Genomic DNA, 15,748 nt, shown 5'->3' with positions numbered 1-15,748 from the left:
TTAAATGAATTAAACTGTATATGTATTTTATATCTACAAATATGTTGGGTAGAACATGGGTAGATGAGATAGTTGGTATGTGATAAAATGATGAGGTATGAAAGATGATTAAGAATGATATTGGTAGATGCACCAATTAAAGAATGTCATAAAACTAGCAGATGCGCTTGAGAATAATATCGGTAGATGCACCAAGTAGTGAATGTCGTGATCTTGGCAGATGCGCCAAATAGAGATTGTCATAATAATAGCAGATGTGCTTATAGGGTAATCTTGGCAGATGCGCTTATAAGATAATGTCGGCAGATGCGCCTAAAAGAGAATGTCATAAACCTGGCAGTCGCGCCTCATAGTGTATGACGTAATCTTGGCAGAGGGGCTTAAAGGATGATGTTGGTAGATGCGCCTTATGTAGCAATAGATTTTGTGCTAATTTCTTAGGCCAATCCTAGGAATGGATGAATGATGGGTAGTTGAATTCTTAGGGTAAAATCCTAAGAAATATATAAGATAATGGGGATGGGTAATTGGGTTGATTGTTTGATGGTTGAATATAATAATTTTATTATTGTGGGTTAAAAACCCTATATGCTCACCAGGCTCCCAAGCCTGACCCACTCAGTTTTCTTTGTATCACAGGTATCGATACGAAGATATATTTCACGGAGAGATTAAAGGAGATGTAAAATCTTTAGTGTAAATAATGTAAGTTCTGTTTATGCTTATGTGTCTGTATCGGAACATGACATCCCGAGATTTTGTTATATAATAAAAATACATTTCTCTAGAGAAATGCTTTGATAAATCTTTATCATATTTTGGGAACAAATTCCGCAACTGTTTTCTTTAAAAGATTACTCTGATTTTAAAAACCAAGCATAAACAAATCGGTATTTTCTGGCCGAGAAATTGGGGATGTCATAATTATGATAATTATATTCTTACTAACATAACACTTATGCTCCCACTAGCTTTGACATATACTCAGAAATCAGCTAGAATTCTAGAAATCAATACTTATTGAATTTCTTACCAAAGTTTAGATTTGTGATACGAGATGCTTCGATAAGCCTTTATCTAAGCTCATACACCTTTTGTTAGAAAGCTCATGTTTGTCTAAACTATTTCAGAACTTACAACAGTAAGTCCCGAATGTTCAAACTACTTTCCATTTCTCATAATTCAAACTATGAAGAGGGATGTCGTAATCAAAATTGAATTTGAGAACGCAATTAAGACAAATGTTATCTCCTTAAAATCTACTTAGTGAAAGCGTTTCCACACAATCATTTTCATGAAATAGAGAGAAACCTTATGTCACTTAGATATTATGGTGTATGTATTCCTATCCATGTGAAACTGTCATTTCCAACCATTGTCATTAGATAAGATCTATGGAGGATTCAAACTCATTGGACTGAACTTGTTCAATCTTAATTTCTTGCCACTTGGCAGCACAAGGGCCTACCATGTCTTCCAAGTTGTTTAGCAACTCACCTATACTGGTCAATGAACTTTTACTAAATCAAGGCACTTTGCCTTATGCAAACAATTGAGAACTCATAAAACTCACATGCATAGTCAACTTTAATTGGAATGGGCACAGAAACAAGAATATGTCAACATGATAGGTTATGAACCTCAAGCCGCATGTTAGTGATTAATAATAGGTTTATTCTTGATTAGTTCTTGAACCTTTTTCAAGATCTTTAAAGACTCCCACTAACCTCTTTGTTGAGTTTTAGTATACTACAACATCCTATAGTGCACACACAACCGTAAAAGCTTTGGATCTATGTTTTCTCTAATTATACATGCATATGGTTTCCAAAGCTTTAAGCCTACAACTAGCATACAAATAACATATGTATAATAAGAAAAGTTTTAGACATACCTCTTGATGTTGTTGATGTTGCTAGGAAGACTTTGGCCTTTAAGAACTTAGTGCTCCAAGTGTTGCACCTCAAATGGAATCACAATTCACCTAGGACAAAGGTGACTCTTTAGAGAGAATTCCATGCACCAAAACACCTCCACATTTCTCTAGGAAAAGGAAGCATAGGTTTTTGGTCATGAAGTAACATATTTATATCTTGGAGTCCAAGGGTCATGGGTATAACCCAAATCCATATCCATGGGTTTTATGATCCATGGTTCATGTGGCCCAACTCTTTACCATACATAAACTTGGTCCAACATGGATCATAAGCCCAACACATATAAATATAACTAATTAACATAATTAGCCCCATAGATTTAATTAGTCTCATTTGATCACTAAATTAATTCCAAATTAATTCTTGACCAATACTAATTAAAACATATGATTTCATATTAATATCTTAGGATTTACAATATATTAATAAATCATATATAACCTTTTCTCAAGAGTCCATCCTAACAAATTGTCCTGGTGTTATGCAACCCAAATGGACCATGCTATTCTCGGGTCGAGTACATACTAATAATATTTATGGGCTTAGACATCTAATCCAACAGTCTCCCACTTGGATAAGTCTAAAACTATTATTGCAAATATGACTCCAAGACCCCGACTAGCAATCGTAGCTCGTAAAAGCCGTTGTTGAACTCTGACCTAATCAATGACGTGTTCACTAGATAAGGATCACATATTCTTCCATTCTAGATAACATATGGACTGAGACATGGATTATAATCTTACTCTCTGTCCATCTATTGTTTCCTGATTTCCGACACTACTAGAAAACATGCCTTTAGTGATGCGCTTTTTACGATACGCGCTGATTAATGATACGCAAAAGAACGTGCCCTTAAAATAGTGTCATCTCTCCAAAAAATTTAAGGATTTATGTCACGCATTATTGCGTTCCCTTAATTTAGTGTCTCATGAAAAAAAAATTAAAAACACGGAGGGCGCTTTATCTTAAACGCACATCGTCTGTACCTGTCGCTTTATAATTTTAATGAAACGCGCTTTTACTAGGCAAGGGGGAAACGAAATCCCCAAAATTTTGAAAACCCGCCTTGTTTTTTCTATCTTCTATCTATATTTCATCCTTGCAATCCACTCTCCCCTCTCTGATACGCTCTCCTCTAGATCTCCCTTCATTCTCTACCTCCCGTCCCTCTGTAAACCTCGAAGGTGAATCGTAATTGATCTGCGAGGTCTCCTTCTTTTTCTTTGTTTTCTTAGGTACGACATCATCCCAATCCATTAACCCCTTTCATTTTTCATTAAAAAAACCCTAATTGACTTGGCAAGTTCATGAACCAAATGTAGCACATTCCAAACTGGGGATTTAACCAATCCCGATAGAGCCATTGACCGAATCTTTGGATTTGGTCAACAAGGACTCTCTGTAATCGCACAGCTTTCTTCACAAGGGATCACTCCAGTTCTTCAATCTATCAATCTACAATGGCCATTGTCAAGTTACATCGAATCAAGGTCTAGGGTTTCAAATGCTTCAAGTTCTTCCCAAATAACTTCCCCTCTCAAGACGATTTTCGTCAATTTTCTATCGAACTTGGTAGCTGTTGAATCGGTGCGTATCGGTGTCAAGAACCTTCCCCGAGATTTGTTGCATTTATGAATGAGGAAGATTTGGTAAGGCCGTCGGCCAGTGGCGGAGACAGTCCGTCTCACCATCCCAGCTGCCGGAGCAATACCTGGACCTCCGGTAGTAGGTCAATACAAAGATAACGCTTTCACCCAGAAATACAAATCTAATTTTTTTTGTTCATGTATGGATTATCTTCTATTTTTCCTAAAGTTGATCACAAAATATCCCTCTACAAATCTGATCACTTTCTCTCTCTGAGGAAGTTCACGGCCATGGCCAGCGCCGTTGCCGACGACTTTGTCAAGGGAAAGTTGTTTCTGAACGGCGTCGCAGTTATCACTCTCGATCGCCCAAAAGCTCTCAATGCCATGAATTTAGGTTACATTATTGACTCTCTTTAATATCCATACTGATTTTGACTTACTGAATATTATCGATATTGTAAAATAATTCTTTTGTGACAACATTGGTCTAAACCAGGAAGAAAAATTAGGTAAAATCTATGTTTGATTGAGATTATAGGATTTGACATATGGACCTTCTGATGGTGTACTGACTTTAATTTGTGGAAGAACAACCTGATACATGACCTACGATCTCTCTGTCTCTCTTTGTATTTCAAGCTTAGGTTTAGGAAACTTGAAATTGGATGCATTTGATGTTAATCTCTGATTTAGGAGTTAGTTTTGCGTTAATTCTTATGGGTCATTATGCTTGTGATTTAGAGATCATTACATATCTTCTAGTTATAGATTGATACATGATATGTTGAACCCTAATATTTCCTTACCATTGAAGTTGATGATTGTATTTCTTTACACAGATAACATACGAATTTTGAAACCAACATTTTTCTATTGAATACAGATATGGATTTTAAGTACAGAAGTTTTCTTGATGAATGGGAAGTCAACCCAAAAGTCAAATGTGTCCTGGTTTAAGGAAGCTCACCCCATGGCTTCTCAGCAGGTAGCAAAGAAAAGGATATTTACTTCTTTTCACAACACAAACATCTCTATGCTTAGTACTCTATCTACAGGTGGTGACGTGAAGCAAATTTCAACCAAAAAATAACTCTCATATATTATCGAGGTCGTGTTTTGTTGTCAAATTATTTTTCAAATCTTTTATCAAATTTGTTATACCAACATTTATCTTGATTATGGCTAACCCAACTCAACCCATAATTCTAGAAGTAGTTATTTTGCTATTTTGGTTGTTTAGCTTGGATAGGAAGAACTTCATTTGCTAATATGAAGCTTTCTGGTTATCTTTCCATTTGAATACAATCCATTCTTGTCAATACAACTCTGTGCTTGTTTGTTTACAGTTAAACTTATCAATTGGTTCCATTGTCGGGAATCGAACTTGGGTCGCCTCGGTACAACTTGACTCCACACTCACTTTATGCAGCTATGTCAGTGGGTCTAGAAACTGAAACTTTAATAGCTGTGTTGAACAAGCTTTCAAAGACGAAGATCCCTAAAGAGATGATCGATTTCATTCATGCTTCAACATCCAATTATGGAAAAGTAAAGCTTGTACTGAAAAAGAATCGTTACCTAATTGAATCTCCTCTCCTTTCCCAGAAGCAAGACTTCTTATTCTTTTCTTAATCTTTAACCAACAGATTGTACATGGGTGGATATTCAAATATTCAACTATTAGTTCTATTATCTGATTGGTGTTTGCAGGTATTTAAGAGAATATTAAGCGATAAAGTCATATCTCGAGCGAGGATTTAAAATGAGGTTGTAGTTATTATTATTATTATCATTCCTCTTTTTCATCAACATAAAAGCCTTACAATAATCTTACTCATACCTGTTACCTCTATGCTTAATGGAGAAGAAGGGATCTCCATGTTGAAGCAACAACTTCTTGAAAATGTCAGTTTCCTATTTTACCCTTGTACATTAAGAATGGATTATTATTTTTATTTGTTCATTTATCTATCTGGCAGGTGTCTAGAAAGATTATTAAAGTTGAGGAGAAGCATGCAAAGGGATGGGGTGGTGAGAATGCTTATCATGTGAAAGGGTATCGGTATTTGCTAGTGGAAGGTGATATGAATATTTCAAGGGCATCCCCACCTGGAAAAGTAACAACCCTAATGGAGGTCAGAATGGTCATTTCCCACGGTATCAGTTTTCCATTCAGACACATAAAAAGATGAAATAAAATATTTATTTTGACAGGAACCATTGCTTGCTATAAATAAGTTTTCCATATAATTGTTATAATTTCCTCTTGACAAAAAATCGACAAAAAACTAAAAGGGTATTTTAGTCATTTGGTAATATACAAAAAATTGAGGAAAGGGTAGTTCAGTCATTAGGTAATTCACAGTTGATGAAAATTTCCTTTTTGACAAACACCGAAAGGGTATTTTAGTCATTTGTTTTTATAATTTTCTTTTGACAAAATTGGCAAAAAAATTGAAAGGGTATGTTAGTCAGTCATTTGGTTCACACTTGATGAAGAATTTCCATTGTTAAAATCAACAAAAAAAAAAAAAAAAACTGAAAATCTGGTAACATAGAATTGTTATAATCTATCTCCTTCTGACCAAAAAAAAAACTGAAAGGGTATTTTAGTCATTTGGTAATGTACATTTGTTGTAATTTCCTTTTGACAACATCGAAAAAAAGGTAAAATGTATTTCAGTCTTTTGGTGGTATACAATTGTTGAAGTTTGTTGTTGTGTTCCAGTATATCCCCGGTGACCACAAGCCACCACCGAAGGACCACCGTTGAACACCCTTAAAATCCGGTGGCCACTACCCACAGAAAAGGTAAGGATGCTTTGATTTGTTTTTTTACTGATTTGTTGTTTTTCGGTGACCACCAGCCACCACCGGAAGACCAAATGTTAAGCCAACCCGGAGAAATCCCGCTGCCAGTGCCATATAACAGGTATGTTTTTTTATGTTATTTTATTTTGGTTGGATAATCTTATAAATTTCTGATATCTTGTATGCCTCGTATGATTATTTGTATAATTGTTTGAAATTGATTGTGTGAAAGTCATCTACTAAAGCAAGGTTGGTATAAGAGTTGATGATGAGAACATTGTTCCAAGACCTTCAGTGAGTTATGATGATGTCCCTTATTAGAAATGTAGTATTAGGTTATATAGTTAGTGATGATTATTTGTATTTGACATTTTAGTGCAATGAATTATCTTTCTTATTTACTGTATTTTATTTTGTATTTTGTATGACATTAACTTTTGTGCAATGGATTGCATTTTTTGTATATGGTATTTTATTTTCTATTATGAGACATGAAATGCAAATTTAATTTGAAAATTAGTAAATCTATAAATAAGTTTTTTAAAAATAAAAATAAAAATTACGATACGCAAAAATGTGTGTCATCTTCATTTATGACATGGTCTTTCTTGATAGCGGCTTTAATGATACGCATTGCGTGTCATAAATGCGCGTCGCCTCTCGTTATGACATGACCTTCCTTGACGCGCATTTGCGCGTCGTCTGAGCGTTTTACGACGCGCAATGAGCGTCGTAAAAGGCATTTTTTTCTAGTAGTGTGATTTATGACAACCGACTAATTGAACAAATAAAATCAGTCCAGGCTCGGTCGAGCACTTAGGGTTGTCATCACTAAATCATCGAGGGGACCACAGATATCGCTTTTATCCCTCAAGGGTACAAGGAATGGATAAACTTCGACTCATATACTTGCTCTATCTACTCATCAAATCACACAACAATGCGCTTTATAACACCAAGTTACTGGTGCGGTTTCACATTATCAATGTGTAACCGACTTGTAGAATGCAACTCATATCTCTCTGTTTGAAGAATATAAGATATTATGGTCTCATGATCACTCGTGATAAAATCCATGAAGTGATTCAAATGAGCATAGGTTTAATCCAATACTCGAATCTTATTCCAAGAGCGCTCATGAATACTGCACCTATGTCTAAAACACCTAGACATACTACAGACCCATTCATGACAGTCTTGCTTCAATACCTACTTCCAAAGTATGATCGACTGTGGATGGTTTGAATAACCTAGTTATTCGGGAAGTCAAAACATGCACAGTGAAACACAAGAATAGTACTAATCCTAGATGGCCCCAAAACTTTTGAGTGATATTGATTACTCATTATTCATTGTATAATGTTTTGAATAATCAACTTAATACTTGAACTAAAACTATAGGCATGTCATGCTCTAAGCATGCACACTATGTTTATCTATGGTCTTTTTTTTGTGAAATATATCAATTGATAACATTTTCAATGATGCTCATTTCATAACTCCAAATCCTTTTGACAAATGTAAGAATACAAGATTCTTTGCCAATCTGTTAGACTCTAAACTTATATGCAATGATCCTCTTGTAATGACTATGCACAAAAAAGTCACAAAGACTTGGCTACAGACACTACAAAGTATTCCAATGGAGAGCAATTCCATGGAAACGAAGTCTCACATTCAAATGACATTCCTTTGAACATCGTTCTTGCATTAAGTTTTCTAATCTTACACAGATTTAATGAATAACTTCCACCTATGGAAACATTTCCATATTTCCATTTTAACTATCACTTCTGAACAAGAGTTGCCTCTTTTCAGAATATGTCAATATGATTCTTCCAAAATTAACACTATACTTCCAACTGTCCATGAGCAACCAATCTTTGGTAAACCTCTGATTGTCCTCGACAATTGTTTAATCATTTTAGTCACATCCAGTTCTATTCCTTTTTCCCTTTTAATGCCCTAGGCATTTGGAATAATTAGAACGGATGAATATTACAACACATGTAATCGATCCTATATTCGCAATATATGGGACACGATTCATGATATCTCATATAAAGACATGATACTAGACCAGTCTTTTGCTATAATATTTCTATTTTCGATGTACTCATAATTCGAATTATGAAAAAGGATGTCGTAATGATAATCGAATTTTAGAACGCAAATAATATATTCATATACATAATTTCCTTATGTTAACCATTCCAACATAACATTAATATATATATATATATATATATATATATATATATATATATATATATATATATATATATATATATACTTGACTAAATTTGATTAAAATCTCAATCTAAGCTTTTAGAATTAGAATGAAGTATGAATTCATCTCCCTTAATTATAACAAACCAACTTTTCAAACCCTGCAACTTGGCAAATTGAAACATTTGTTTTCTATAATTAACATTGCCTAACTTGCAACACTTACCATAATAATCATGCTCCCACTAACTTGATAATTATTAGCATAACACTAATGTTCCCAGTAGCTTTGACATGTACCCAGAAATCAGTTGGACTTCTAGAAATCAATACTTTATTGACTTTCTTACCAAAGTTCAGATTTCTGATACAAAATTCTTTGATAAGACTTTATCAAAATCATACACCTTTCCTTAGATAGCCCACATGTGTGTCTAAACAATTATGAAGAGGGATGTCGTAATCATAATGTTTAGACATTTTGCCCCTTCTCACAATTCGAATTATGAAGAGGGATGTCGTAATCATAATTGAATTTGAGAAAGCAAATATCACAACTACTATCTTCTTAAAATCTACTTAGTGAAAGCGTTTCCTCACAATCATTTTCATGAATCGAAGAGAAACCTTATTACACTTAAATTTTATGGTGTATGTGTTCCTATCCATGTGAATTTGTCAAAACATAACCACAAGAGCAGGTTAGTGACAAATCCAAACTCATATGGACTGAACTTGTTCAATCTTAACTTTTTGCCACCTGGCAGCACAAGGGCCTACCATTGTTTCCAAGTAGTTATGCAAACAACTGAGAACTCATAGAAACCACATGCATAGTCAAATTTTAACTGGAATGGGCACAGAAACAAGAACATGTCAACACGATAGACTATAAAGCTCAAATCGTGTGCTAGTGATAAACAATACCCTTGATTAGTTCTTGAAACTTTTCAAGATCTTTAAGACTCCCACTGACCTCTTGACATATAAGATTCTCTTGTCAAGAACCATTCCTTGACAAAGCAAATATTCAAGAGTTAGTGCAGATTCTTATCAAGACAAACACTTCACACAATTGGCTTTAGTTGGTCTTTGTTTTATCCAAAACATCACAACTCATCAATTTCAAATGTACAAGAGTAGAAAACATTTTACTCTACATTTGATAAGTGTTTTAAACCTTCTTAACATTATGTTGCTCAAGGCTCGATCTTGGAGTATTACTCTAAGACTTAATTTTGGAACGAGATATGATTCATCTTTTGATTTAACCATTTCAACAATTCACGATTCCTCTTGTTAGTCAAACAATTGCACCAAGATGTCCTTAGAGGATCAATTGTGACATAGTTTTCCCTAAAGACAATAATGTTTATACACATATTATGTATTATGTAATATATAACATATAATATCAAAATTCTCTACAGTACTGGACATATGGTGATTCTTGAACCTGTTCTTCGTATATATATTTTCAAACTTGTACTTCATCAGAGGATTTTCGAGATTGGTAACTATCTTTGATAAAAATATGACTTTAAATTGGAAGATTTCATTAATAGAGTTTGAAAATACATATCTGTTCAAAAATAACTAATTTCGGTACTGGATGGTTATTTCCAAAATTTACAAAGAGTTGAAGTTATTTTTTGTGATATAAATATATGGATTGAGGTTGTTTTGGTGATTGTTTTTTTTTTTTTTTTTTTTTTGGGCTGTTAGATATGCAAAAGGGCATTGATAGGGTTTCAAGATAAGAGAATTTTTTATGATTTCATTTGTATAGAGTTATTCAACTGATGTCAAATATCAAGCGATACATACCAGATAATCAGATATATAGCTAAGTAAAGGTTAGCCTGATGCAATATGTACAAAGAAAACAATGTTATCAAGATATAATTATTTGAATTTATAGATTAGGTCTGGTTAAGCATTATATCCATCGATTGGACTCTCAATTTGTTTTGATCCTATTATAATAATTGGTACAACTTTGGACACACATAATAGAAAATTTTCATGTTTCGATTCTAAAAGAAAATTTACATCGAGATTTAAAGTTAGGATTAGGTTGATGATCCGACAAACAAAGCGACAATATCAAAAGGAGGGTGTCTTTAAGAATAGAGGAAATTGGGGTCCACCATTATGCAAGACATGAAGAGCCCACATGTTCTCCAAAGAAACTGGTGAAGTACTAGGTAATTACAAATCATTAGGTGAAAACTTGTTTTTATTGGACCTTTATATAGTTAAGTTTTTAAAAACGTTACTCCCTTCGTCCCAATATTAGACCATCCGTTATATCCACCACATACCACATATGTGGTGGGTGTCATATCAGCACCACATTCCACTACCACTAATATGGGATACCTACCACTAACACACCACTCCACATCATTATTTTTATTTTTTTTAATTCAAAAATACAATAAAATTACTTTTTTTTTAATTCAAAAATTACAATAAAATTACATTTTTTATAATTAAAAAGCATTCATTTTTTTAAAACTATTTTTTCATTAATTATAAAAATAAAATAACAACTTTAAAATACATTACTTAGTTAATCTAGAAAAAAAACATTACATTAATAAGAAAACGAACAAACGTACATATAAAAATCCTAATCGTCGTTCATGCTATTTTGATACAAATGTTCCGCGACATCTTCTCGAAGATTGAAACACGTTTCACTGTTATGAATTTCAACAACTCGCTCTAAAAAAGCATTCGTTCCGGGTACGAACTCCTCAATTGGAACGACAACGTCGTTCGGATCATACATGCAAATCGCTCGACCTTCATCTTCAATAATCATATTATGCATTATAATACATGCTAGGACCATTCGTTTAATTCTTTCTTTATCCCAGAGTCGTGTAGCATATTTCACTACATGCCATGTTTGCTTAAGGACTCCAAATGTCCTCTCGATATCCTTTCTCGCCGATTCCTGTATTTTTTGTAAAAAATTTTGCTTTTTCACTTCGAGGAACCGAGTATGCCTTCATCAATGTAGAATAATCCGGGTATATCCCATCACCAAGGTAGTAACCGTATTTGTACGCGTGCCCGTTTACCGTGAACGTCATATCAGGTGCTTTGTCGGTCCAAATATCGTTGAAAAGTGGAGACTGACCAAGAACATTAAGGTCGTTGTTAGACCCCGCTAATCCAAAAAAGGCATGTCATATCCACAAATCTTGAGATGCAACAGCTTCTAGGATGATAGTTGGTTCACCTATATCTTCTCGAGTGAACTGACCACGCCATGCAGTTGGACATTTTTCCCAAGCCACATGCGTACAATCTAGACTGCCAAGCATACCAGGAAATCCATGCCTCTCTTCATGAGCTGAATATAATCTCTCAATATCACGTTGAGTAGGTTTACGCAAATATTCTTCGTGAAAAACCTCATAAACACATGCAGAAAACCAATCTATGCATTCAACTGCGGTCCTCTCGGATACTTTCAAGTATTCGTCAGATGCATCAAATGCTATACCGTATCCTAAATACCTAAGAGCAGCCACACATTTTTGTATACTACTAAAACCCATTCTTCCTCTAGCATCGGGTTTTTGTTTGAAAAAATCATAACGAGATTCTAAAACATTACTAATACGTAAAAATATAGCCTTATTCAGACGGAAACGACGTTCGAATGAGTCGTCATTATAAAGACAATTATCGGCAAAGTAATCACGTACCAATAAGTCGTGTGCAGCTTGGCGATCACGATTGACGACCGCCCTTGTACGCACTGCATTCGAACTTTCTTCGGCGTGAACGTGTTGCACAACATTGAAGAATGTCTCAACGAATTCTATGTCGTCATCCAAATCAAAACTTTTTAAAAATTCCATATGTATTGTGGGATCCATGTGTATGTGTTTTGTGGTTTTAGAGAATAGAATGGGGTGTAAATTTTGGTATAATAGAAGTGTTATTTATATTAGTAAATTGTGTTTGAAAAAAAAACGGCCAAAATAGCCGTTCAACGGCCAAAAAGTTCGAACACCAATCACAATTCTCGTTTGAGTCCGTCGTCGGGAACACGAATGACAACGACCACGACTAACCACGAACCACCGGGGCGGTGTGCACGAGCGTGGTTCGTGGCCACCTCAACCACGAAGTGGCTCGTGGTTAGTATACCATTCGGCCTTATTGTCCACAGACAAAAAACACACAGATTAAGAAAAGCATTAATTACCACTAACTTTATATAATAAAATGACAGTTTTGACCTTACTTTGCATTTAATGTTCCATTAAATTCTTCGTTGGTTAAGTAATAATGAGGGGGGTATTTTGGTAAAAATGTTATTTATTTTTAGAAGTGGACTATTATTTTGGGACAAACCAAAAAGGAAAGATAGACTATACTTTTGGGACGGAGAGAATATTATTAGTTATCGATTACAAATTTGATGAAACATAAATATTTTAGAGGGTTTTGTTAAAATTAATTGATAATTTATAGTTGGAAGCTGAAAGCTGATATCTAATAGCTGATATCTGTGTTAAGTTACGGGTGCAAATGATTAATTTCAAAAATTAATTTGTAGAAACGATTAGTTTTTTTATGCAAATAGCCTATTACATCTAAACAATTATTAATAATTGTCATGCTAACATAATACAATGGAGGATCCAAGCTCTGTTCTGAATTCCTTCAAAGATAATATTTCTTGAAGGAAACCCCTAAAAGGAGTAAGTCAAGTGCATGTATCAGTCATGATAATATACACTTTAGGATCTTTCTAAAATTTAATGTTCTAACAAAGATGTGATCTTCATTTGTTGAAGTGAATTTTAATTTAGAAGTGAGGACTCTCTATTAGTGTTTATTTTCTTGATATGAACATAATTATAGTTTTTGCAATGAAGTATTTTTATAACATATGATTTGTTATTATAGATTTAAAATTCAAGTAGAGTATTACTTTTTTTTTTCTTAAAAGATTTCTTCTAGTTTCATTATTTAATCCTATAAATAAAAGTTTCAAAACCAACATCCATTTTTCCTTACAAAAAGAAAAAACAAATAATAACATCAAGAAACATTTTAAAAAAAAATACAAAAATACACTAAAACAAGACTTGTTTTAAATGTGAAAAAGTTAATTGAAGTTACAAAAATATAGGTCCTTTAAAATTTAACTATATCTTAGAGTAGATTACATTTTTTGTCCACTCACATATGTTTCATCCGAATGGATCAGATACGCACCGAACATAAGCAATGTTAGCCACAAATTTTTGCACATCTACCTCACCTCTTGAAAATCACACTAACTTGTTTTGTCCCAAAAATAGTGATAAAATTTTTCATTTGAAAGTTTATCAGATGATACATAAATTGTTCAAAAATCAAACACCTAGTTATAATATTCAAAACATCATAGTATAATTATTCATAATGCGAAATCATGACGGGAGGATGTTGTGCCATCACGTCGAGCCATTCCCTTTTCGAATCGGAAGTACCAGAAACCATAAATATAAACTGTAAGCACAAAACTTAGTGATATCTTTAAAGTACCACATACCAAAATATACAAATGTCATGGGCTACCCCCATGGTCTTTCCTTGCAATGTCGAGAGCCAAATCCCAATCTTACATACAAGTTCCATGGGCTATCCCTATGGTCTTTCCTTGCAATAAGGTCCATATATCGGTCTTACATATAAGTGCCAAGGGCCAGATCCTAGTTTTTCATATAATTGCCAGGGACCAGATCCTGGTCTTTCATGCAAGTATCACATAGACAACTAACATTCTACATAAAAAAGTAATGGGTCGGAATTGGTTCCTTTGTCCTACGGATACAGTGAGAAAACTCACCTCACAGACAGATAAGCAAACTAAATAGCATGCTGCTCTGAGACCATGTAACGCCCTATTTCGAATCATTTCCCATTTTGGAGTAGTGATCAGGGATTTGGTATTAGCGGGCTTGATACCTTGAAGAATTGAGATTTGGACTCATTTGGGAGTGGATGATGTAATTTGGATGATCTGGGTATTCAGTTTGTGTTTTAGAGCCAAAGGGTATTTCGGTAATTTGTCAGCTCGGGCTTTTATGGAAATTGGAGGCTTGTTCAAGAAATTGTAAGGCAAGTATGAGTTGATTAAAGTGTAGAGCTTCTCGTTACCTTTTCATGGATATATGGATCCTCGGAATCGGATTTATAAAGAGGAAGTTATGACCTTTGGAACATGGTAGGGTTTATGGGGAAACCCTAGTACGCGAGGAGTACTGCTGCGAAGGGTGTTACGTTGGGCGTAATGTTGTGTACACTTAGCGTACTGCAAGGGTCAGAACAGAGATGCGATACCTCATACACTTGGCATACGAGGGTCAAAGGAAAAACCCTAATTTGGAAGTTGTACCCAATATAAACTCATTAATGCTGGTTTAGGTATCTAAGCCCGTAATTATATTTGGTATGTACTTGATTTGATTATGAGCATGGTCTTTTTGGGTTGCCTTCACTCATGCAACTTGATAGGATGACTAGAGGAAAAAGAGAGTAGGATTTATTATATGAATAATAAATTGGTACTTAGAATGATTTTATTAATATATTATAAGATTAATATATTATTTGGAAATCATATTATTAATTAATAATTAATCAGAAATTAATTTAATATTAATTTTGGGATTAAAGGAACTAATTAATAATGGAGAGACTGTTTTGCAAATCATTAATAGTTGTGAAACTGGGCTTAGGACTCCTTGTAAGTGGAGTGGACGAAATTTAAGGGTTACCCCATAAGATTTCATACAAGGGCTTACCAAGGAGGTCCATGGGTTGCTTTGGGCTTAAGTTAGGAACTAGGGTTTCCTTATTCAAGTATAGCTTGAAGACTAAGCAACCTAGCTATATATAAACCTCTTAAACCCTAAGGATTTCGGCCCCTAAGTGATTCTAAGAGAACCTGACCGATTTCATCATCTCTCCAAGTCATCCTTGTTGTGTTGAGTGTTTGTGACTCCATTAGAGGTGCAACACTTGGGGTACTAAGCTTTCAAGCGTCAAGGACTTCAAGGATTGTTCTTGTTATTACAATATAACAAGTGAGGTAATCTTCCAACCCTTTTATATACATGAATTTTGAAATTATGTATGCTAGATCTAGGGTTATGCTTT

General features: G+C 34.3%; 1 protein-coding gene across 1 annotated transcript; it reads right to left on the bottom strand.

Annotated features, from left to right (window-relative positions):
- Positions 1 to 11,769: 11,769 nt before the first annotated feature.
- Positions 11,770 to 12,450, bottom strand: LOC128132476 (uncharacterized). The gene has a single exon (XM_052769070.1). It carries the CDS (start codon positions 12,448 to 12,450, stop codon positions 11,770 to 11,772), a length of 681 nt encoding a protein of 226 aa, XP_052625030.1.
- Between the last annotated feature and the right edge of the window lie 3,298 nt (positions 12,451 to 15,748).

The sequence above is a fragment of the Lactuca sativa genome, chromosome 2 (genome assembly GCF_002870075.4).
Source record: "Lactuca sativa cultivar Salinas chromosome 2, Lsat_Salinas_v11, whole genome shotgun sequence".
Taxonomy (NCBI): Eukaryota; Viridiplantae; Streptophyta; class Magnoliopsida; order Asterales; family Asteraceae; genus Lactuca; species Lactuca sativa.
The sequence above is the reverse complement of the archived record's forward strand: the minus strand, read 5'-3'. Positions and strand labels throughout refer to the sequence as shown.